At 40.2% G+C, this 24,896-nt stretch overlaps 1 protein-coding gene across 1 annotated transcript in view; it reads left to right on the top strand.

Moving 5' to 3' along the window:
- The window catches only part of frmd3 (FERM domain containing 3), a gene marked incomplete at its 3' end in the record, with an annotated part of 61,183 nt that overhangs the window by 29,767 nt on the left and 6,520 nt on the right, over positions 1 to 24,896 (top strand). The window contains exons 4-13 of the mRNA XM_080466548.1: positions 2,104 to 2,182; positions 6,306 to 6,403; positions 8,260 to 8,383; positions 9,983 to 10,070; positions 11,773 to 11,861; positions 12,447 to 12,510; positions 15,198 to 15,286; positions 16,727 to 16,801; positions 18,635 to 18,703; positions 20,062 to 20,186. Coding sequence (XP_080322674.1) covers positions 2,104 to 2,182; positions 6,306 to 6,403; positions 8,260 to 8,383; positions 9,983 to 10,070; positions 11,773 to 11,861; positions 12,447 to 12,510; positions 15,198 to 15,286; positions 16,727 to 16,801; positions 18,635 to 18,703; positions 20,062 to 20,186 — 900 coding nt within the window. The remainder of the gene's footprint in view (positions 1 to 2,103; positions 2,183 to 6,305; positions 6,404 to 8,259; positions 8,384 to 9,982; positions 10,071 to 11,772; positions 11,862 to 12,446; positions 12,511 to 15,197; positions 15,287 to 16,726; positions 16,802 to 18,634; positions 18,704 to 20,061; positions 20,187 to 24,896) is intronic.

Here is a 24,896-nt window from a genome sequence, read left to right as displayed (position 1 = left end):
GTGGATGTGACGAGGGGGATGGAGGAGAGTGTTGAGTAGATCTGAACTGCACTGACACATCAGCTCTCCCTGTAGAAGGATTTACTCTCAAATTAGGCTTTTATGTGTTTGTGCAGCTCTTATTTTGTCTTTGTGCGGAGCAGCTTGCGTGCATTAGCGCCGACTGCATCACATCTCGGCGAGGGTGTACTCGCACGTGATGGTGGCAACTCAGGGCCTGAAATGTCTTTTTATTTCTTTAGAGAATGCATGTGCATTTCTTAAGTCAGGGCAAATAAGCAGCTCAACTTCTTTGGGGGGGGGGCGGGTGGGAGGAGTGCGTCTTTCATATTGCACGCCATGTATTATGTAGATGTGTGCTGTTTTTCTTGGTGAGATAATACCACAGAGGACGGTGCCATTAAAGGCAGAGTGGCGAGGGCACTCGCCGAAGATGTCTACCCTCTCTTTAAATGACACTCACTTTCTTCCTGGATGCTTTAACTTTGGATTTATTGTCAGTTTGAGGACTTTTAGAACACTGTAATTTCTTTAAAAATAGATTTACACAAGAATCCTTTATCTATACTACAAATATATATACGTAAGTCACACATTGCCTTCTTACTTTAAAATATATTGCTGAACAATTCATCTTTTCATCTTTTGAATATTTTTGAAAACCCAACGGCTGGCACACTGGACTAGTGGTTAATTACCTCACCATTCAAATTTTGGCTTGTGCCCCTCTCTGTGTGTGTAGTTTACATGTTGTCCCTGGATCAATACTCCAACAATCCAAAGACAATCCTGGTAAAAACTTGCTCTGATCACATTTTAGGTTCTCAGGAGCTGAATCATGAATCCACTGCACATCTACCAACAACATCCAACCAAAGTAGGTGCAAGAGGACACAATATTTCCAGAGAACTGAAATACAAAATGATTTTGCGATACCTTAAAGGAGCATAAAATCGCTTTATTTTTAGTATTTTTTTCATTTAATCTTGACTGCGTATAAGCATGCTGACAGATGTTGCAGAAAATCTCTGAAATCAAACACTTTCATCCCCAAACTGTGTGCATCCCTGTTGGTGCTTTTAGAAATATTGTGCTGTTAGAAAACAAACGTTTCTATGAAACACTGCTGAGACCAAACAAAGGTCACATTAGATCAAATAAACAACATGAAATGAAGGACAAATCAGAAGTGGGTCACTTTGACTAGGAAGTTTAAATTATGTATTCTGAAGGATTTCATAATTATAAACAGTTGCTGTGTAAAGTGCAGACATGGCTGTCTGTGTACTGTGACTGACCAAAGTGCCAACCTCACCGAGTAAACTTATGATCGTGTGTGCGTGCGTGTGCATGTGCATGTGTGTGTGTGTGTGTTTATGTGCGAGACAGAGACTGTGTTTATGTGCAATTCTATGGGATCCGCGAGACCTCAGGAGGGAGGTTAAGATATGGCTGTTGTTTGATCCAAACCCCACAGCGTATTATTCACTCTGTGTTTGTGTTTGCGTGTGTGTGGATGTGAGCACTTATGTAAGTGTGTATGTTGTGCTGTGCCTATTTAAACACCATTCAAAGCTTAAATCCTCTTTTGCAGCGAGCACACATTCACACACACAAACACACACAGAGAGCGAGCGAGAGAGATGAAGTGCTTTAGGACTCAGATCAAAAGCAAAAGAAGCAGACCCCGGCTCTGTGTGTGTGTGTGTGTGTGTGTGTGCGTGCGTGCGTGCGTGCGTGCGTGCGTGTGTGAGATGAGTAATTACTGTAATTATCGAATGACTAATCAGTGTCAGAGGCATACTGTGATTTCATTTTTTTCTGTCCCCCGCTTCTTCTCTCCTTCACTTTTCCATAATCCTTATTGCTCAGCTCCTCTTCTTCACTCATTCATTTATCTTTTCTACTCTCATCCTCTCTTTTCCTTTTTATTATTATCCCCTTTTCACCCTCAGGATTCCATTTCTCATTTCCCGCCACATCCTCTCATTTCTTTTACAAGTTGCTGTTTCCAACTTCTTCTTTTTTTTATACTTTTCTAACAGTTTCTGGCCTCGTCTAAACTTCTCTTTTTGTCGTTGTGTCTCTCCTGACCTCAGCAGCTCAGCAGCCGTATACCATGTGCTTCAGGGTCAAGTTTTATCCCCACGAGCCAATGAAAATCAAGGAGGAACTCACCAGGTAAAAAGTGACAGCGACCACAATGGGAACATTTCAAGTGTTCAGAAGCAGCCGTACAGGATGGTTAAATGATGTCTTCATCAAATTTCACTAGTCTGGTAGTAAAAAAAGTACTTAACATGAATGGTATTGAAGTCAAGCGCTCTGTGGCGGGTTTACTGACGCCTGGTCGTTCTTGATGTATGCAGATGGTTTCATGTAAAAAACATACAATCACAGTAGTGTTTTATTTATTAAAGTGCTACATTTGCAAATAGAGGGTGTAGTTGTTGGTGTGTTGCTCAAAAGAACATTTGGAGGAAGACAGAGTTGCATCACAATACTTCAAACATTCCACTTTTAGATTGAAACCTGTAGTTTGTAGAGGATTAAAAAGAAAAATGAATCTGGCCAAAGCAAAAGTGTAATATTTGAAGATGTGTTTTGACAAAGATGAAGTTGCAAGTATCTGTTCAAGGTGAGACTAAATGGCTTTTTATGATTCTCTATGAAAAACACTGTCAAGATAAAAGAAACTTAAAACACAATTATTAAACTTTAAGCCTAAATAAACTCTACGCACCATTAACAAATTGCTAACACAATAAATGAAATGTTAACGTCAATTCTAAACATAAACAAATTATAAACGCAAACAACTATAAATACACAGTAAATACAGTCTAAAGCTAAAGTAGATTTAAGTACAAAACAATAAAGTGTAACAAAAATTAAGATAAACTCTAAACACAGTAAATATATATTATACCAATGCATGCATCCATACAGATGATCCTACCTGAGCTCAATTTATGGGAGTCAGACCTCGGGATTCATTTTCCAACAAGCACTACTACGGTGAATGTTTCATCATAACATGATAACAAGACACTTGTTACAATCAGCTGTGACTTCACAAGCTGGGTGCTGGGCCTCCAGGGCCAGGTTTAGATCGTTCCTGGTTGTGTTCTGCTGGAGGTGGACCAGTTGTCAAGTGATAACAATCGAGGCTGCAAGGTGAGCTCAGCACCCAGTACAAAGATTATATGTCTCAGTAGTCCTTGTAGGAGCTGGGCGTCACACAGAACACAGGACAGAAGTGTTAAAGCTCACTCTGCAGGTAGAGTGAGGAGATAAAATACCTCAGGAGGTAAACTAATAAAGATAGTAAATATGAACTAATCCCCGTCTCAGGACAAACTCCAACAAGCACTACTGCAAACTCGTATAAAGAGTCAGTCATTCAGGGACTCATGTGAGCCGCAATGTCTCACTGTTTCTGCTTCTGTCCTACAATCTCCAAATCATCAATCCTAGTTCTGCTTTTCAGTTCTCCTTCTCTTTTTCCATCATCTCCATCCCACCTGTCTTTAATTTCACCAGTAATGTGTCGCCTCCCACCCTTCTCTTGGTCTGTGTCTATTCTCCCTCCCTCCCTCCCTCCATATCAATTTCTTCACTTTGTGCATATCATCATATCATATCCCAAAAGTTTTTCCTCTTTTCTCTTTCCTTGTTTGCCCCCCCAACATCTATCAAGTCTGTTAAAATCTATTTACTGTAGTTATCTATTTTTCCTCCCTTTCCCACCCTCATTCCAATCACCCTTTGATTTAGCACTGATCCTCATTTCTGTTCAATATCCTGTTTTAAATAACCCCCCCCCCCCCCCCCCCCCCACACACACACACACACACACATGAAATTGACTTGAGAGGGTTCAGAGGGAGCTGCAGTTGGTGGTGATGAAATCCAGTGAAGTGCTCGATATCAAGTTATTTTTGGGAGGGATTTTTTTTCATCATTGAAATCCCTAAACTTTTATGCTAATGTGTGATGCAGCTTGTGCTCCAGTTTGCATGATGTTTTTCTTTTTTTTTTTTCCAAGTCTTGTCAGTTTCTCCCTCAACAAAAATGCTCCAGCCGAAGTATCGAAAACAGATGAACAGAAAGTCTAATTTGTGTGTGATTGTGCGCTTCTCATCTTACTCAAAATACCAACTTCAACACCTCCGGGTTGTGCTTTTTATGTAGCATGGTACAAACTATACTTGTAGGTGTAGGTGTAGCTGAAAGTCACACAAGATTAATGTGTTTTTAATTAATTCAATCTTTTTCTTGAAATTATAAGACCTACTGCAGTTAAGCACGGGCGTTTAAAAAAAAGAAAAGAAAAATCACCCATATGTTTTACAGTAAATGCCATTAATGCCAATCTAAATGGTTAAAGTGATTCTAATCTCAGTCATAAGAGTGAATATATGTGTGTAACCTGCTCAGTGATCTCATTATGAGGCTAATTTGGCAGTGATTGAACTGACACAAAATCATTGTGAACAGATAAAAGTGATAAAGAAGATAAATGGATGTCTGTTGACGACTGAGTCCCATTTCAAAATATATATAATATTAGTTTGACTAAGTATTACTTCACAGAAGACAGTTGCCAGGTGACTGGCAGGACATTTTCCTCACAGGTACTTTCTCCTCCAGTGACAGTAATGTGAAGTACGACTAATAAATGTATCATGCAGGGGCACTTATATCAGCACTGTACAGATGTGTGGAGCTTTGTCAACTCTGACAACAGAAGCAAGACTATCAATGCAAATATGTAATGTAAGAATAGGAAATGATAGTTTTTGTCTAATTAATTCTTTTCCTACACTCAAAACGTAAATCAAAAAGTTTCAAGCATTTCAGTGATAATTATTTTTTTTTTTCGATGGAAAAAAAGGAAAAAAAAATTTCATGTTATGAAATTCTATAAAACTTTGAGAAACTATGAGTGAAAATAAGAATGAAGGCAAAAAAGGCTCTGTATTTTTCAGCTTTCAGTAGTTTCAGATGTTAAAAAGTTTGACTCTGAAATTGAGACTGGAGGCATTGTATAGTTATGACACATGAATCTAATCACAACTTAAATCAGTCTGTTCGACTCAAATAGCATACAACATTTGTAATATCTACTCTGAGAGGTAAAGACTGAGCGATCTGCCGTAAAAAAAACAAAAGTTGAAGTTTGAAATGAACGAACAACAAAACAAAAAAAGAAGGGGGTTGTGTAAATGGAGATTTCTTTTTGTTTCCAGGCAGATTTGATAAACTTCCATGCGGAAGTGACTCTATAAATAAAACTATTTAGCTGCAGCAGCCGGCTTTTCACTCCATTCAATCTTTCATGCTCTCCCTCTGCTGCTCCGTTCACTCAAATTCAACAAAGCAAGTTTAATGAGTCAGTTTGACTCAGTGGTGTGCAAACTCATCAGTATCCATGGCAACACATGTCTCCCTGCATTTTTTTTTTTTTGCCTTCTTCCGTCCACAAGACAAATTTGTATGTCACCTGCATTAACGTCGTTTCCTTGGCAACTACAGCATCAGTCTCTGCAGTATGGTGGGTGCTTCCATAGCAACACAGCAACATCATTATTGTTTTGTCGAGGATTGTTACTAAATTGGTTTTCTGAGCCTTTTTTTAATCCACAAGTGAGACTTAACGTGGTAACATGGAATGTAGCTTCATTTGTCATAAAAAGTGAACATAAGCTTTGTTAAACTGATCACACTAACTTCAGTTCAACATTGGTGGGGATCAGCGTTTATAGGATGCTTCTGTAAATATATCCCTTTTTCTTGTAGTTTGAATTTTTGAAAAGCAATTCAGACAAGGTAAATGTTTTGGTTGGCACACGTCAGTTAGCAGACGCCAAGACATGTTTTCTTACTGTTTCCTGATGTAAAAAGTGGATAATATATGATAACACTTTCATTTGGACCTAATTCGGAGTGTTTATGGTGGTCTGCAGGTGCCAGTGTAATGTTGTAACAATAACCCATTCATCCACTTGCAATGTTTCACTAAAAATCCCTAAATGACTGGTAACATGGCCAACTGTATATGGGTAATCTCAGCTACTACTACAAAGCCTAAATAAACAGAGGCACAATGTGGTGACAATAAACCCCGAGCCATTTAATTCTTGATCTCTTACCTCAGCTGCCACTGGTTGTGACAAACTCGTCTCAGACTTTAAATATCAAAGAACCCGACACATCCTCACACTGTCTCTATGAAAACTGGTTTGTTTAAAGCTAGTTTGTCTTTTTTTTTTACCTTTAAGTCCTGTTTGTGTACGTCCAGGTATCTCCTGTACCTACAGCTGAAAAGAGACGTCTACCATGGTCGTCTCCTCTGTCCTTTTGCTGAAGCTGCATATCTGGGAGCCTGCATCATCCAGGGTGAGGCCTGCACTCCAACTCCCTCATATACAGTGATTGCTTCTCAGTGAATTGTCTCCTGATCAAACATATCATAACGGAATCATTTATGACAAATGACATTACTGGAAAACATGCACAACTGAAAGTCCTGTGTTTTGCTGAGTTAGGAAGTTGAAGCGGTTAATCCCATTGGTTTAATGATGGACATAAAGTTCGCCCGATAGGGGTTGAGAAGTGAGTAACCATGATCTTATAGACACGGCAGGGCTTCATTACTTCTTCCCAGATGCAGCTCCAATACTTGCTTCAGGACTAACTATCTTTACGTCGCTCCACAGTCAAGAAGCAAACAGCTGTTCTACTCTCTATATCAATATTCTATCTCCTTTTAACTGAAATATCAGACAAAACGGCTCAGAGTGACCTGGTAACCACTTTACATTTTCTCCATTACGAAACATTTCCACAGTCTGTTCAAAGTGAGAGAAGTCACCTGACATAGTTTCTGAATACGTTGTGTCTATTTCACAAGAAGTTGAGAAATGTAAAAGAAATAATGAATAAAAAAAATCTAAGCCGGAGTTCATAACAATGTGTTTTTAGCAGAGATGGCAAATTAACATATAATGACTAACAAACATAGCTTTTCTGAAGTTTTCGGCTGTTCATCAGCAAGAGTGTGTTTGAACATCATTTTCTGTGATGCAGCTTGTTTTTAATTCAGTGGTCAGTATTGATCGACCTCAGTGAAAATCGTCTCATTATAGCACCGCGAAGCCTCAGGTGAGAAGGACCGAGCTCCCCTCAGCTCATAACGTACAATCAGACCTACATTCACTGCAGTGTTGAGCTGCCTCATTAACTGGCTGCATTTCAAGTCATCAGACTAGCGTTGTAATCCTGAAACACAGAGAGATGAACGTGGACCGCTGGGAAAAGGAATAAAGAGGGATTTTTTCTCTTCACTCAGTGAGCAGAAACAGTTTAATGTCGAATCACAGCGCAGAGCCACTTGCTTTAATATGGATTAAGAAAAGATTAAGATGAGCCCTATCATATAAATGAACTCCTCTGGCTGGTGCACGTATCCCTGAACTGTGCTGCGCTCCCTGATTGGCTCGTATCCCCAGAGAGTGGAGTGTGACTGGCTAAGTCGTCTCCTCCCAAAGCGTGTCTGCAGCGAATCATTGGCTGCTGCATTTAACAAGGACAGGTCCCCGTCTCCCTTTATCAGGGCGTTGATTACAGAGCTGGGAAATAGTTTGAGGATTATTGTTTAATTAAACTCCAGGCAAGTTTTTCATTTATCCTTTATTATGATGGCTAATTAAGAGTCGACTTATAAGACAAATTAGTGTCCGTAAGGAGTTTGTGCTTCCCTCAACTGCTGTACTGGCCTAAATCTAGTTATTCAGATGTTGAAGAAACAATTTGAAGTGTTTAGAAATCACTCTTTCTGAAGAAAGGTTAGATTAGAAGAAAAAAAACAATGATCAGTATCAAACTATTGTAATACTGCAGTCCTGGGCTAGTTAGGTTAGCAAATACTGATAAGATCCACTTAAACTGCTGGCATTGCTTAATCCATGTGCTTTGTCAGCAGATTATAGCTCATTTGCCTAATCCATGAAGACTGAGAATATACTGTATCTGTATCTTCATATCAAATAGTAAATACCTAAAACATGTAATGATAATAATCATAACATACTGTACGGTAGTTGTAAATAACATACCAAAGTAGATGCTATCTTTTCAATGGATTCAGGGTAGCCATTTAAAGATGTGCATATTTTCCAAAGTGTTGCATTAATTCTTTGACACGGATGATGAAATAACCTTTTTGTAATGCTCAATTCACCCTGTCCTTTCAGCTGAACTTGGGGACTATGATCCTGAGGAGCACCCCTCAGACTACATCCGAGACTTCAAACTTTTCCCTAAACAGTCCCTCAAACTGGAGAGGAAGATCATGGAAATACACAAGAATGAGCTCAGGTAAAACAGACGCTGTTTTCGACGAGTCTGACTGTGTTCTTTGTTGTCTGACACAAAGTCTTTGTCATCAGTTTATCAGCTGATGCTGGTGACAAGCGTGGAAGCTCTCTCCTGTAATCTCTGCTTTCAAAACAGGCTGCAGAGGCAATTTTATACTCTGCAGACAATAATGTGCTCTCTGTTGTTCTGGCAGTAGACAAAATCTTCTGATTCTGGGAGATTTTTGCTTCATTGCATTGAAGATTTTTGCGTTGCAGTGTGACAGCCCAGAGTCAGCCGAAATGAGATTGAAGTTTATTTGCAGAGGAATTAGCATGAGCTATTCATTACAGCCGAGGTTTGAACACTTTGCAGGATCATCAGAATTCACATTTCAATGCCAATTACATAGATCAGATTGAAGTAGATTGTAAACTGCGTTTTTTTTTTTTAAGTGATTAATAAACCCAATACACTGTGGTATGATGTACAGCTTCCTTACCAAACCTTGTTCATTTGGATGACTGAATAGAATATTGAGGAAATGAGGGCAAAGAGAATTACAGGGGGAGATGAATACACTGTGATAATGTCTGACTTGATATAGATATTATGCATATATAGTGTGTTGACATTAAGGACCCATTGCAAGTCTTACTGTTTCTGCCCAGACTGAAAATATCTGTAAATTGTGAGATATTTTGTTACGCTGTAATGCAAACACAAACAGAGACCTTTACCAGTGTGATTGCATCCCTGTGGCTGAATTTTAATGTCATGAAGTTTGTGACCGTCACACTGACAGCGACATCAAAGACAAATCCTTTATTTCCCACGGCACAGAGGCATATGATGCCAGGTTTCCTTCATCTGCCGCAAAGGGCCTGTCTCTACAGTGTGTAGATTAGCACTGAGCTGGGAAGTCACTTCAGGTGATTGCTGTGTGCTTTTATTTTAATATTCAATATTTGTTTTTAAGGGGTTTAATGCTTTCCTTTGCTTGTGTGTTGACAGTTTAATACTGACATGTGCAGTATGTGCAAAGTCATGATGATCAATTTCTTCTGCTCTGTAACTCAGTGGCAATTTGACTGATGGACAGAAACACTTCTAGTAAACACTCGATGTTATTATGTGCCTTTCTGAAAAATTATCCGAGACAACCCAAAGCTCATTCAAATAGGAATTAAACAGAAAATGTAATACAAATTTAAGTTTTGGTTCTATGGATGTCGTCATCTGAATTCTCCCATTGTCCCTCCTCTAATTTTTACACATTTTTATTTTGTGGTGTTTGAATTTATTTAAGATCTGCAAACTACAATCCATAATCTATAATATTCACACATGATCATAGATGAGCAGAACAGCTCCAGGAAGAACAATATAAAGTCCTTAAATTAAATAAATCAAGTCAAAGGCCTGCTAGTATCCTGCTGCTTTAACAACCTAGTAGATTTGCTACCTGCTGTAATGAAAACACCGTTATTGATTTTTACGTCTAGTTGCATCTGACATTAAAATGAAATCCAATCAAAACTAATTCAACAGGGGAACACACACACTAACAGTGTATTATTCACCTAATTTACCCTCTCTCATGCCTCCTCTCTCTTTCAGAGGCCAGGGTGCTGCATTAGCAGAGCTCAACATGCTCCAAAGGGCTCACAGCCTTGAAACGTATGGAGTCGACCCTCATCCATGCAAGGTAAGATGGTGTCCAAACGTCCCTAATGCTAATAAAGTGGGCGACAATGGGCAAAAATGAAATCAGCTGCTTGTTGTGAAGATACTGGTGAGGCAGGGGATCAAACGAGTTACCCAAAAGTGTTGCATTAAGTCAATACTAGCATGGAAAACTGATATGAGATGTAAGGTGAGACCTTGGATGCCACACCAAATCTGAGGAAACAATTCAGATGACAGTGGTGGTATGAGGTTTCCATTGTTTTTATACATATTACCTCCAGCTGTGGCGTCTGCCTCTCTTTAGGCTGAAGCCAGTGGCTTCATGACATGACATGAAAACAGCTTTGTATTCTTAACTTTTCACATATTGGCTAAGTTACATTTTGTCACAGCATATTTAAAATTAATATGACATAATATTTAATTTAGTCTATTCATTTTCCTCACCTCTCATCCATTTACGAGGTTGTTTGGACTGTGATATGATTACTGTGTATATTTACAGTCGATGAGGAACAATCTGTGGAATGTGTGATCTTTATTGGTGAAACGTGAATTTAAACATTCATTGCAGCTGTTTTTGGTAACTTGGCCTATACAAGGCCATAATGACCCATCCTTTTTACATTTCACTTATCTTTGTTTTTATAATAAAGAGATAACTGCCCACATGATTCACCCTCTGGTCTACGATCAACCTCTCCACAAATATGAGCCGTCACTCGAGAGGAGCAGCAAAAGATTGAGGTTAATGGTTATCAATAGCTTAAGTATCCTTGCAGTCTCGATTTGGACCTCTTGACACATTAGTGTGGTAAATTAAAGAAAATATCAGTGAGAGCAGTCAATGGTTCTATTGATTGATGAGATTGATCAAAGCTTTAGCAAGTCCATATCATTGAACCCGACCTCACAGTGTTAACTCCAGACTCTTCTGTTATATACTTTTAATAATGTGTTCCATGTTGCTTTACAACACTTGTAATTTTCTTTTGGTTCCGTTTTGCACGGTGTAGAATGGGACAGACTGAATATGATAAAGAGGAACTCTATATGATATTTGATATACATGAAATATCATCTGCCCCATTCAGTCAGAGTGTGAAATAGGGACACCCTCTTATGAGCAGACATTTCACAGCATACTCAGCAGATTAACAAGATATTTAAATTCTGTCTGTTGGAGGGGACCCTCTTTTATCTGTTCCACTCTTGTCAGGCGGGCTGTTTTTAATTTGGTTTTCTGGAAGTCGCTGCTCTTGGTGACGCTGTTGTATCAGGCACATGCAGCTCTGTGAAGAGCAAGAATCAGACAACGAAGGCGAGGAAATGATTGAGACAAGGAAATGAACGGGAGGGATTTACATACACATTCAGTAAGGCACCAAGGCAGAGGGAAGAGTTGTATTGATAGTAAATATTGATGAGAACAAGAGCGACCGAAGCAAATTATGATTTCCCCTCACTCAGAAACTGTTATTACATCATTTATTTTTCCACATTATATCACATTGAGTCCCAACCAGTCAGTATTACTTTTCTGCCGTGTTGTTGATGCCGGTTAATTGTCAGACGGAAGATTGACTGAAACACATGATTGTGTGTAGATGCAGTTACCATGGAGAATTTTAAAGCTGACATGCCTCCCTGCTGTTGATCCTCCTGTAGTTATGCAGTCACACGCTGCTTCTCATGCTGTTTCTATGTTTCTTATTATTCAGGACTTCACAGGCTCCACTGCCTTCCTCGGGTTTACAGCCACAGGTTTTGTGGTTTTCCAGGGAAACAAGAGGATCCATCTACTGAAATGGTGCAAATTTGTCTTAAATAACCTACAATAAATAATGTTTGTTAGTGACTGTAATATATCTTTAAATACCCAGCTGTATTGTGTCACATGACAGTGTTACCAATATAAATAAATTAAAACTATTTGTCTCAGGATTTTCGTTTGAATAGTGGACTTATTATTATTATTTCATTTTTATATCATTAGATGTTATTGTTAATATCGCTTTGGGTCTATTGCCAATACCTATGGCCTCCATCTGAACGCCCCTGAATCAGATTTTTTCATTCTTGAATTATTACAACAGTGTTTAAAAAAGGGAATTCATCTCCCTGTTGCACAAATAAAACAATAAAAATGTTGAAGGAAAATACTGAAAAGTAATATCTACATTTCCAATTCAAGGACACCTTCAAAGTTTTCCAAAGTAAAAAAGTATTTTTTTAGTGCTCCTCTTTTAATTACATTCTAGGATGTATGATTTGTTTCTAATTTTAGAAAAAGACACAATCGATATTATTCAACAATTTTTTTTAACATTCTCCCTGTATAAAACCCCAAATATCCATATGTATTCTAAGTCATAAGATTGTGGTTTTTCTGCAGGGCTGATGTCAGCAAACTGAAGTTTGAAGGGAAAACGTTTTACGTCATTGGAATTCAGAAAGAGGTAAGTGTGGCAATGTGAGAAATGTTGAACCAAAACTGACATGTAGTTTCCTCCATCATGATGATGAACGGTATGTCCCTGTGCTGACGTCATCATCATCGTCGTCATCGTTGTGCTGACTCGTTAGATCTGGCCCTCTGGCATTTGTCTTAATTTGCATTAAAACACAAACGTAGATGCACGGTTACATCTCCGTTCATGTGGATTCAAATTTTCTGACTGTGAACGCCAAGTGAACTGGATACTCTTCATACTCTTTCCTCCTTCTTCCCTTCTTTCTTCATTTCCTCTTCCCTTTCTATTCATCCGTGTAATGTTTACGTCAGACAAATGTGCTGAGAAACTGTACTCTTTGTTCTCCTGTCCACCATCACGCACACTGTACGTGTGTGTCGCTGTTTCAGATCTCCTTAACAGGCAGGATTCACTGTAACAGGATGGTGGGTGTGCTACGACTAACCTCCTCACTCACATCATGTGTTCACTCGCTGTGGCCCAAATATGAGACTCCATCAGTGCATATCTGACAAACATAAGTTGTCGACCATGCCTCCTTAAAACTGAAGAAGAAATACAACAGGTGTCTTGCATTTGGGACTCATGCTTCATCTGCATGCTTGATATTTCTCATCCAGTCTCGAGCTGTGGTAGATTCTGAACTGTGCCTCGTATCACTGCATACTTGCCGGTTCTGTCAGAAATGGCGAGAGAATACAGAACAAAAAGTAATGATTACTGTGGTTAAAGCTGGGTTGGTCTTTAATCTACCAATCAGCCACTCGAGTAGACGATCAGTCTCATAGTGTCTTCATTGCAGAAGCCTAAACCAGCTCTTTCATTGCTGCTTAACTTGTCTGTCTGTCTGTCTGTCTGCTTGTTTGTCTGTTTGGCAACTCACGAAGAGCTCAAGACGCAGTTTTATCTTTGTGTTTCTGTCTCTTCTCTCTGTGTGTAAACATAGTCATCACTGGTGAGTAAATGCAAGCAATAGAAAGCAGCAAAAAACATGTTTGTGCTTAAATCTATTTGACACCTCCCCCTACAGTCCCTGCCTGCACCTCACTTTGTGACTGGAGGAGCCTTTTTTTAATCTTTTACCATGTTACCATTATATAATACTTCACTGTCATTTTGTTTTATACCATGCAACATATTGATGTCCCCATTATTGCTTTTTATTTTGCAGTTATTTTAAGTGTGTTAGAAACCATATGTTATCATTCTTGTCCTGTGCAACTAGTCAGATCATGCATTATAATCCATCATCTATAAGTCTTTCTATATCAACGTATCAAGTGTCAAAATAGTTTAGAAAGTTGTTGGATTCTTCATTCTAATTGTGTCCCGACTGAGTGTGTGAAAGTGAGTTTAGAGCTGCATCATGTCTGTGGAGACTCTTCTTCATATTGTGTGTGTTTGAATGTCTGTCCTGTGTTTCCAATCGTGTTACGGCTCACTCCACGACTTCACTCTTTGCCCTCACGTCTGTCCTCCTTACCCGTCCCACTTTGAGCTGACAGCAACTTGCCATATCTGTAACAATATCTTTTTTAGGGGAAAATTCCTCTTTTATTATATTTTCCTGCCTGAGCCTCTTTTCTGTCTCTCATTGAAAAATGTTAAAATATCATTGAATTTAGTCCATGTTACAGGTCAAATGACCAATTTCAAAATTTCCTTCCATATATGGGAAAATTCATAGGAAAAAGTCTTAGTCTTATTTAATGAATCATTAGAGTGATATGAGCTGTGGTTATCATACATACTAACTTCAAGCCAGATAAATTGAGCTAATCATTGATGGAGAAAACTGGCTCCATTTGACTCTGGATCATATTTCTTCTTATTTGCAGATGAACATTACATGGAGATTAAATCAATTGAATACTATATGCAAATGACGAGGCTTGAAAAAAAAAAAAAAGATCATACAAACAATTTGTGTAATCACAGTTAGCACTTCTAAATGATGTGTCAGAATGTGTCAGAGTTTTAGAGCCTTTAAATCAGTCAAGCTGTGCTTTAAAAGCACATTGCATGGCAGCCAAAGTGGGACCAAAGACATTGGTATATTTATAACATGCAGTCTTGGTACCTCCACAGACAGAGTCACACACACTATAGCTGCATGTGTGTGAGGCACAACTGCACACATAAAGTCACGAATGAAGGGGCTGAGCAATAATTTAGTTAAGTGGGCAAACAAGACTTTGCAGTGGAATGATCTGAACCTGTTCATGATTCAAGATCCCAGTCTTGTCTTTTTAACAGAAATAAATGGGTGTGACGTATTAGAGCTGTTATTGTGTTACAGTAACTCACTTTCATGTTATTGATTCCACTCTTTCCTCTCGGCCGCCTTCCTCACTCGTTGATCACTATTGATCTGGAAGCTCACATTACCAGACCCGCAGGACTGAAAATTAGACATTTACAGGAATGAGTCCTCCTCACAGCACATACTGACCCCTCCTCTGCATGCTTTGAGCCCTTTTACTGCTGAACACGGTGGCTAAATCACTACATCTGTGTTTTTTATATTGCAGAGCTCACAGCTTTGGGTCTGTGGGTCAGCATTTTGCTCAGCTCCCTCACATTGTGTTCAGCTCTTACTCACATTTCTTTCAAGAATCTCATTCTTCATCCTCCCGGTCTATCTACCTCTGTTTTTGTCCTTTCCTGTGCAGAAGAAACTGGTGTTGACATTTCACACCTCGACCCCTGCAGCGTGTAAGCACTTATGGAAGTGCGGAGCGGAGAACCAGGCCTTTTACAAGTGCGTACACACACACACACACACACACACACACACACACACACACACACACACACACACACACACACACACTGTGGACGCTGATCGCATTAAGGCTTCGGCGCTGATTTGCAAAGATGTTTGACCCTGCCGGCATTGCAGCAATGAAAACAAACAAGGGATGAAGACAAAAGCTTTCTAGTTAATCTGTGGTTATGTACAGCTTGAAGCATGGAGCAATAAATGTTTAACTTAATAAATCATCAAATTCTGCTTGTTTCTTAACCTGGTAAACCGCAGCTGAGGCTTATTTAGTCGTCCCTTGAGAGCTTTCAAGAATATACTACGGTATTAAGAAGCTCTGAAGTAGCATTGTGAAATCAAAGAGGGGAAAATTCATAGACCTGTGCAGCCGTTGCTAACAGCTGCAGCTTGAGGAGGTTAGTGGAGGGGGATAAGATGGATCACTGGCTGTGAACAGCTGGTCATGTTGATTGTGGAGAAGTCAGGTAGGAGGAGATGAGGTTTTCTAAAGGTTTGACGCAAGAAGTGGAGACTGCTTTGTTTGAATACCTCATGGTGGCCTTCCTCCTCCATACTGCCAGTCACACTGAAGGTCTACTGCTCCCTCTTTATCGCTCTCATACTGTTTCCACATTTTTACCTTGTCACTTATGCAACATGATTTTTCTTTCTGCTTTTCTTCTGTATACTTTTTGAATTTGCTGTAGTATGCCAGTTTCAGTATCATTGTCTTTGTTTGAATTCTTGCTTGTATCAGAAATTCCTACCAAAGAAAGGCAGGGTTATGAAATCGTAAAAAGCTTCGAGATAACAGCCACTTGTCTGCAAAAACCTCGGTAATTGACTTCCCAATGACAGGAGCTGGTGTGTCTGGGAGTGGCAGACAGAGAGGGAGTGGATGTCATCTCGGATGTCAGACAGGCATCAGAGCAGCTAAATCAAATCACCGTGAATTGAGTTTGTAAATGGCAGCCAAGCAGAGCTTGGTGAACACATGGTCTCTTGGACAGAGGGATGAGCAGAGGTCTGTGTGTGTGTGTGTGTGTGTGTGTGTGTGTGTGTGTGTGTGTGTGTGTGTGTGTGTGTGTGTGTGTGTGTGTGTGTGTGTGTGTGTGTGTGTGTGTGTGTGTGTGTGTGTGTGTGTGTGTGTGTGTGTACTTTGGATGGCATCATCTCTGCTGCTCTAGAGTCTGGTGTGACTAAAGCCAAACATGAAGGTTTGACCTACAGTTTCAACTCATGAAATGATCCACCATGAAGAATGTTTGTGTGCTGATTGCAACAAGCTTGTGGACGTCGTCTTGTCTGTCGATGCTTTACATAACGTTAACATAGGTCTTTTGACATCAACAATTGAATAAAAGTCATGTTGCTGAACTGTTCTATTGAATAATGAAGTTATTCAAATGTGTCTCTCTTTGTGTCTTTTTCTGACAGATGTGCAAAATCAAGTCAGATAAAAACGGTTTCCAGCAGTAATATCTTCTTTAAAGGCAGCCGGTTCAGATACAGGTGAGATAGTTTTCAAGAAAGTCTTTCTTGCTGTGTGGGTGTAGCTCTTTGTGGACGGTGCAGTGAGAGACAGGAGCCAGACACTGTATAATGTGCAAAAACAGCATGACTGGAAAAGGAACAAAAGCAAAGAGGAAACAAAGAACATTTTCCTGTGCAGCTTTTCAGTCTTCTGTGATTATACCTTGTGTTTTGCTGTTGATACCATCATTTAATTTAAGATATTTGCTGTAAAAGTAACAAAGATCCCTGAACATAGCAAATTGTTTTGGGATCCTGCTGCAGGATATTAGTTTATTTTGCTGCTGATCCAAACAGTGCTTCTTGTCACCATACATCAACTGTATCCTGATTTTGGTGATTTACCGAGCTTAACATCACAGCAAAGCCTCAATATAAGTCACTCACTGAAGCCCCGTTAGCCCTGATTCTCCTGTCAGACAAAGCTCTTTACCCAGCTTACACCTCAGTCTCCTCCATTTCATCAGCGAGCTAAAGCAGGCTGGTTTAAGGGCTCAGCGATGAGTAAGAGCATATGGTGGAGGTTCGGCTGAAAGATGTGAATTGGTCATTTTTGTGCATGCAAACTAGGAAAAGGATTTGTGACCAAAAAAATGAAGGCAATTTCTGTAAATCAGAGCAGACCACATCCAGCTTGTAGTCAAGAGTCACATTTTCCTGCACACGATGTTGATGTGACCATTTCCTGAGATATAAGGAGTTGTTGTTTTTTTCTGCTACTGCCAGATGTTTCATTTCACCATAATTTACTATCTAACCATCAATCTCAACAACAAAAGGCTAATTGGTGGGAGGGTGGTGGAGTCTTCTGGCTTGAAATTGAATTGTTCATCAACTGACGTTGACCAATGAACAGATGGATGAAGCAGCTGGTCAAAGGAAACAGAAAGAGCCTTGAATAGGAACTACTAGTAGATCAAGTGCATTTTATTTGTTTGCCAGTGTCATAGCAGAACTAGATTTAAATGTATTTATTTATGTATTTGTTGCTTTGTTTGTTTTTTGTTTGCCATTATCCTCTCATTAATTTACTCTCTCGTAGACCGCAAATTCAAAGTAGTGAGCTAAAACTGTGCTGATAACGTATGTTTGCAGCACTGTGGTAAAACACACCCGGTAAAACAGGCAGGCCAATGTGGAACAGGGGCAACCAACACAGGGCCCGCAGGCACCTGCTAGCCTTTAGGACATAAGGAACTTTATTTGTCATTGTGATAAAACAATGAAACTTTGTTGCTGACAGCCTGCTATTGACTTCCTAAAGTTGTCAACAAAATTATAATTTGTTCTTGGAATGAAAAGTATGAGATTTTGAACCAAATTGATCAAATATGGTAATTTGATGAAAATGGTTTATGAAATTATAAAGATAATCAGAGATCTGCTGAAATTGTTTTCAATATTGAAACAAACTGTTGCAACTTGCACTGTAGACTAAGTTTTCAGGGCGGATATCCTTTCTACTTCAATCAGGATTTGAACCCAGGTCCCCCACATTTAAGAACGAGTCACAGGGGTTGATCCTCTTTTTTAGTAGTAGTTTATTCGGTCAACCAAATACAAAGTGAAGCAACAAAAAAAGCAACAACAAAGGTAAAAAAAAGAAATCTACTTTGGACTGTAATAATATGATATTGATAGTTTGTTAGTATAATTGTTTTCTGCTTTCATGTCTGTAATTTCATGTTGTAATTTTTATTTTATCCAGCAGAATCTCAAGCAGTTTTCAAAATGCTAATTGTACACATGTACACAATTGCATGGTAGCTGAGCCATTTCTCTGTAATGCACAAATGTCTTTCTCCTTGTTAGTGGGAGAGTCGCCAAGGAGGTGATTGAAGCCAGCTCAAAGATCCAGAGAGATCCACCAGAAGTGCGCAGGTAAGTGCATGTCATTGTGACCTTTATAAACAATTTTAAATATGAAGCACTTCCTTTTGAGGTAGGATGCAGGTAGAAAGATTCACCAGGGTCCACAGGCTCTGGAGGACTGTAGAAAAGATATAGAGGAGGGGAGAGGTTTCAGAACAGTGTCATTTTAATGAAAGGGTGTGGATACCAAAGGAGGAAGAGTCCAAGAACATTTATCAGTTGGAAACCATCTCTGTGGTTGTTACCAAAGGAAAGCTATTCTTCTGCATTGTGGCCAGGCGCCTGACAGACTACCTTCTCAGGAACTTCTACGTTGACACCTTTGTTCAGGATGGCAGGTTCCTGGCTCCTGAAGGTACCGGGGTGTCTGAGCACACAGGTATTGTCACCGAGCTGATCAGGAAGCAAGAGAGAACAAGACTGATCTGGTTATGCTGTGGCTGGAGTCTCATTCTGGACTACTACTATTGAGCTGGCATCAGCTGGTGAAGCGAACCATCAGTGGGCCAAGAGAATCTCTCACCAAGTCTGTTAATATGCCCCCCCGTCTGGATTTCTATGGATCCTCGAGCAGTGACAACACCACACATTCCAGCAAGTAGGGGAATTCTGAAGGCCTTAACTCTGATGAAGGTCAAGCCAGCAAAATCTAGGTCCCTAGTGTTGAATAAATTGGGCCTACCAGGCAAATTTAAGGCCTGGATTTACCAACATGGAATCCTCTGAGGATTCTCTGGCCTTATTTGTTCTCTGAGTTTCCAAACTCCATCATTGAATACTTGTGGTTTTTGCAGTTCTTGAATTTACGTCACAACTTGAGCAGCATCGCCCTGTTCAGACAGAACAATATGCTGAAGTCCTTCATCAACAGCCTGGATTCAGAATTCAAAGGTGTTGCAGTACGATCCTAAAGTTTGTCAGGCTGGGATCGAGATCAGGGGCGGGAAATGGAGGGCAGCTGAGGCTGTGGATGTGGCTGAATCAGAGCTGCAGCACAGATCTCAAGCAGGGGCAGTGAGTCTGGGAGGACCAGGCCACGGCTGCAGCACGGCACCTCACTATGAGCAGGAAAAGAGGAAGGAGAGGCAAGCACTGGCTCAGGAAGAGGTGGATTGAGGAGCGAGCGAGCAGGATGGTAGGAATATGGCAGCAATCACTCCTGAGAGTGTATGATGTGTGAGAGAGCCAACACACTTCACGACTTCAGGTAGCATCACTGATAATGTTTCCAGGCTGCCTGATGTATGTTCGCACTTCACCACTGTTAATATTATTCATTATCTGGAGTTCTGGGCGTGAAAAAAACAAGTCCATCCACCTTACAAAGCAATCAATGTTTATTTTTGTTTGTTTACCCTTTGTTACAGAGCTCAGTTTGGTCAGAGTCGAAGTTTTAACTCTCTGAGCCATAAAAATCTCATCATGAACATGGAGCCTCTGGTACCTGCGCTGCCCTCCACCAACGAGTACGAGGAGACGGCCGGAGACAGCGGTAGGAATATACTCCTCACTTTACACACATATGCACACAGCAGACACACACTCGTGCCCTCTCTGTCAGAGACCTCTGAAAAGTCACGTGGGGTCTACCTGGTGTAGGAAGAAGCACATGCACAACACTCAGTGTTAATTGAGCAGCTGATGCTCCCATCCCTCCATCAGTCTGGTCTCCCTGGAGACACCAATTGCGGCACACTAAAAATACCCTCCCATGATCCTCCCTAAGGATCCCACCATGGCTGTGTGTGTCTGCTTGTCTGCCTTTGTGGGTGTGTGTTTTTGCACAGGGATACACATGGTGACGTCAAGGAAACACGCGCACACACAGTTTGAAGAAGTTGTTTATTTGAATCCAAGCAGCCTGTCTCTGTTCATGCCCTCATATGCTTCTGTGTGCACAAGCCTGATCTTGTTTTTTCAATTTTCCCCCGATGCATATGTTTATGTAACAGTCAGCAGTTGAAGATGTAAGCAGAAAGGGAGAGTCATTCTGTAGCGATTGTACTTTTACAGTGTAAAAAGATCCTAATTGTTTGTTTGCAAATTGCAGCTGATTATTAGTGTTGGGATTCATGTTTGGTTGATTAGCATTAAATTACTGTAAGTAATAGATTACTGAAAGTAATAACTCACTGGAAGTAATTTCTAAAAAATGTTTATCAGTAAACTCCTCATTAACAACTCCCAAAGTAATTGATTAATTACTTAAAATTAATAAATTATTAAGAATAATTTATTAATTGAAAATTATTAATTTGAATAAATTCGTTATTTATTCATTAATAATTAAAGGGGCACCACCACAGAATCTTGAAATAGCTAACTACCAAACTATCAGTCTTGTCTGAAAAGGATGTATTTAAGTTAGTTAATATTTGTGTGCAAAATATAGCAATACTTAAATAAAAGGGAAGGTGTGAGATCCGAGCACAGACTGTTACAAACCAGAGAATGTCAACAATGGTCCATATGTGGCATGAAAATATCTGGGCCACACAAACCAAACCACATTCGGGCCACATGGTGCATCCATCATGTAAACGGTGCCATCATTGCCTGACCTGGCCCACATCTGGTTGACATACAACTTGCCATGCCATTAGTCAGCCACCAGTGCCGGCTTGATGCCGGATCTGGCCCAGACCTGTCTGCCATGTGAATCCCAGTCCTGTCCGTCCCTAGTCACCGTGGCACCCGAGCCTTCTGTCCCTAGTCCCTGTCTCTTGTCTTTGGGCCGTCAGGTGCTGGCCCTTGAAAGGGGGGTATTGTCAGGTCGATGTGTCTGTCTGTCCCTGTGTGTCTCACCTCATGTTTTCAATTATCCAATTGTCTTCTCCCTCTGTGTGCACCTATATGTCGTAATGAATTCCACCTGTGTCTTCCCTGTGTATTTAAACCCCTCTCCCTTGTCTCCTATCACACCTGTTTCCTTGTCTTTCCTGGACATTTTGTACAATAAGCTCTGGTTTTTTTGGAACTCTGTGAGTCTACACTTGGGTCCATCCACACACGTCCTGACACTCCCTCAGCTCACTCAAGATATCTTAATATACTGTTTCATCGTTGCTTTAAGTAGAATATCACACAGCCAGGCTCGAAACTATTGGTTCTTATGCTTTGTAAATGCATTACCACTGCACTCAGTACCTATCAATACATACATACATACATACATACATACATACATAAAAAAATGGCCACTAAGAATATTGATCATAAAAGAAATACATTTGTTTTCATCTGCTTTTTAATGGGACCACTGTGGTCATTATGATGACGAGGAACAGAAAGATGCTTAATCGGCTCCTAATATTCCTAAACATTTAATTAAAACTGCTCACCTCAGGTTGCCCCTAGAGACAGGCTGCAGACCCCCTTTTCAAACTGATTTGATAAAACACGGTAGACACACCTGCTCTTACCAAGACACAAAAACCAGCCTTGGAAATAAAAGCCCTTCAATCCCAGGAATAGAGAGACTCCTGGCCACAATTCATGGAAGAATAAAAACTGAAGCTGAGTTGGACTTTGATGTTCTCAGTATCATGACTGGGAATTATATCCTCTTGAAGACATTTCTCTTGATATTCAATTATCGTTTTTCTCACCTCGCATCTTTTCATCGTTTCCGTCCACATAAGGCCACACACTTGCTTTGAGCTGACCTTTTCTTTCTCAGTCACACAAATCTTTTCCTCTCCTCCGTTGCTCATGCCACAGTTCACAGCCCATCTTCATTTCTAACCTTCCTTCACTCATGTCGGTTGACCTTAGTCATGCTCTTTAGGCCTTCACACAGTTCAATCATGCTGGGCCTCCATCTCCCTCTTCAAATTGTTGATGGACTTCCTCCCATCTCTCACGCCTCTTGTGACAGAATTTATGAACGCCCCCTCACTTCATCTGCCTCTCCACCTCTCTCTCACTCTCCCTGTCTTCCTCTCATCTCGCTTATTCCATTTAGAGGAAAAATCAATTCTTTCTTGGCTCAGAGTCAAAGTAGGAATCATCTCCATTGTCTCACTTGGTTAGTTTGGGTGGGGCAGGAGGAGCATATCGAATCACAGACTCCATGCAGCATAATCAGGATGCAGAAAGATAAATTACATCAGAATACACTTTTTGACAATGATTAGATTGTTTTTGAATGCTGCTTTGAAAAAGGTTGAAGGTTTCACGTGTTTTTTATTTTTTGGTCGAGTTAACAAAAAGCCAGTAACTGTAATGTTTCAGAAAAAAAAACTGAAGTGAGAGAGTTACCGTGAGTCAGACTCTCCATTGACATACATTTGGTTCCTTTGGTTTTAGAAATATTCTGGGTGTCAGGGGATGCCTTGTGCTCGGGTTAGTTTTTTCCTTTTGATTTTTCAGAAGAATTTATAGTGATTCAAAAAATGGGAATATGGGAAAAACATTCATTATTTTGATCAAAAATACTTTTTTTTAGAAATGTAATTTACTGTAACATAAAATAGACTAATAGAAATCATAAAGTAAATAAGTAAAACTATAAGGCGAACATTTACAACAATCATCTAACATCAAAAACATCTAACCAGCGGAAAACAGAGAACTTTGTATTGCCTCTGCATCGTAACAGCCATTAACAACATCTGATAATCCCAAAGCCATTAGGAAGCCAGTACTCTTTAAGAGGAATACAATTTGGTTGAAGTTCTGTGAGGGAGTCTCGTCCTCCCACACCGAGAATACAAACAAACAAAATATCAATGCAAATCTCTGACAGCTGAAGTGAGGACAGGCACAACTTCATCATGATTCTCCCCATCACAGATTGCACAACAATGACGATACCTGAATATTTCATGTTGCATCCATGAAGATTCTTTTGGGCAACTGTAGCTCAGGTGGTTCAGAGGGTTGCCTTTGGGATTAGGATTGGGGATTGGATCCCCACATCTGCTTCTCCCAGTACCAAAGTCTCCTTGGGCCAGACCCTGCACTCTATAGTCACTCCCAGTGTTGGATGAGCAGGTCTGTCCCAACTGTGTGTCAGTTTGAGTGAAGGGGTGAATTTGGTTGATTGTGTACTTTAGACATGCTGAAACTGCGCACTATAAATCTGATGTACCTCAACCATTTAAGTACATTTTGTTGGAAAAGGGGACTTCAGCATAAGCTTGAAGGATACAACTTTGACATATCAATAAGAAAACATGATGTGAAATCGTTTGGAAAAGTTATATGATCTCTGTTCCTTCTGCACATAACTTTTTAAATTGCAGACATGAAACCAACAGCACCGTGGAATCTCAAAAATCTGTGCAGTTTGTTTTTTTTTGTTTTTTTTTCTGGGTTATTAACTGGCTGATCAACACTATTAACACTATCAAGTTCATGATCATCTGGTGTGAACTGAAGGATCCCCTTCTATAGACATTCAAGACAGGACTGTTTTAAGAAGGCTGCTGCAAGGGCTTTGGGATAAAGTGTCCCCGAGATGGTCTGGGATCACCATCTATATTCAGAGCTCTAATCTCAGCCATTAGTGGGGAAACAGGAAGCTGACCCAAGGTCAGTGTTGACCTTGTTCTGTTTGTACAGGCTGTACCCTTCTTATCTACCAAAATCCATATGCAATCCTTACACACACACACACACACACACAGGCTGTAGTTTGTGCAAAAGGCTATCTCTCATGGACGCATCATGGAGATACCACTGCACATTTCAGACATCGATGAGACTTCATGCAAACAATTTTTTACATATAATTAGACCCTGGGAGACCTCCCCTTTTCTTTAGACGGACTCCTTGGTCCCTGATTTTGTCCCATTGATGTCTGCACTCACTCGTAGTTAATAATAAATCAGTCTGGGGTATATCCGAGTGAGCAAAGTTAGTCTTTGCCCTGCAGTGTCACTGATTTGATGTGAAGAGAAAGTGTGTCTTCTGGGAGGAAGGATAGATAAAGAAGGACTTGCATTGAGGAAGAGAAAATGATCCCAACTCCTACCCTGGGTCAGCCGTGTTCCCTTGTAATCAGAGTTAGATTAGCTGCCCCTCTGCAGCCAGGACCACCTAGTTAAATATAGAAACTGCAGCTTTGGGCTTGATCCTTCTCTAATGCCCCCTCTACTCTTTGTTAGCATCACTGACATTCACAGGAGGGCCCACCATGTCTGTGCATGAGAGAGAGAGGGGGGAATGTGTCTGCTGTTGGGTTCTCTCTCTCTCAGC

The sequence above is a fragment of the Lipophrys pholis genome (assembly GCF_963383615.2).
Source record: "Lipophrys pholis genome assembly, chromosome: 7".
Taxonomy (NCBI): Eukaryota; Metazoa; Chordata; class Actinopteri; order Blenniiformes; family Blenniidae; genus Lipophrys; species Lipophrys pholis.
Note: the sequence above shows the minus strand (reverse complement) of the source record. Positions and strands in the feature narration are given on the sequence as shown.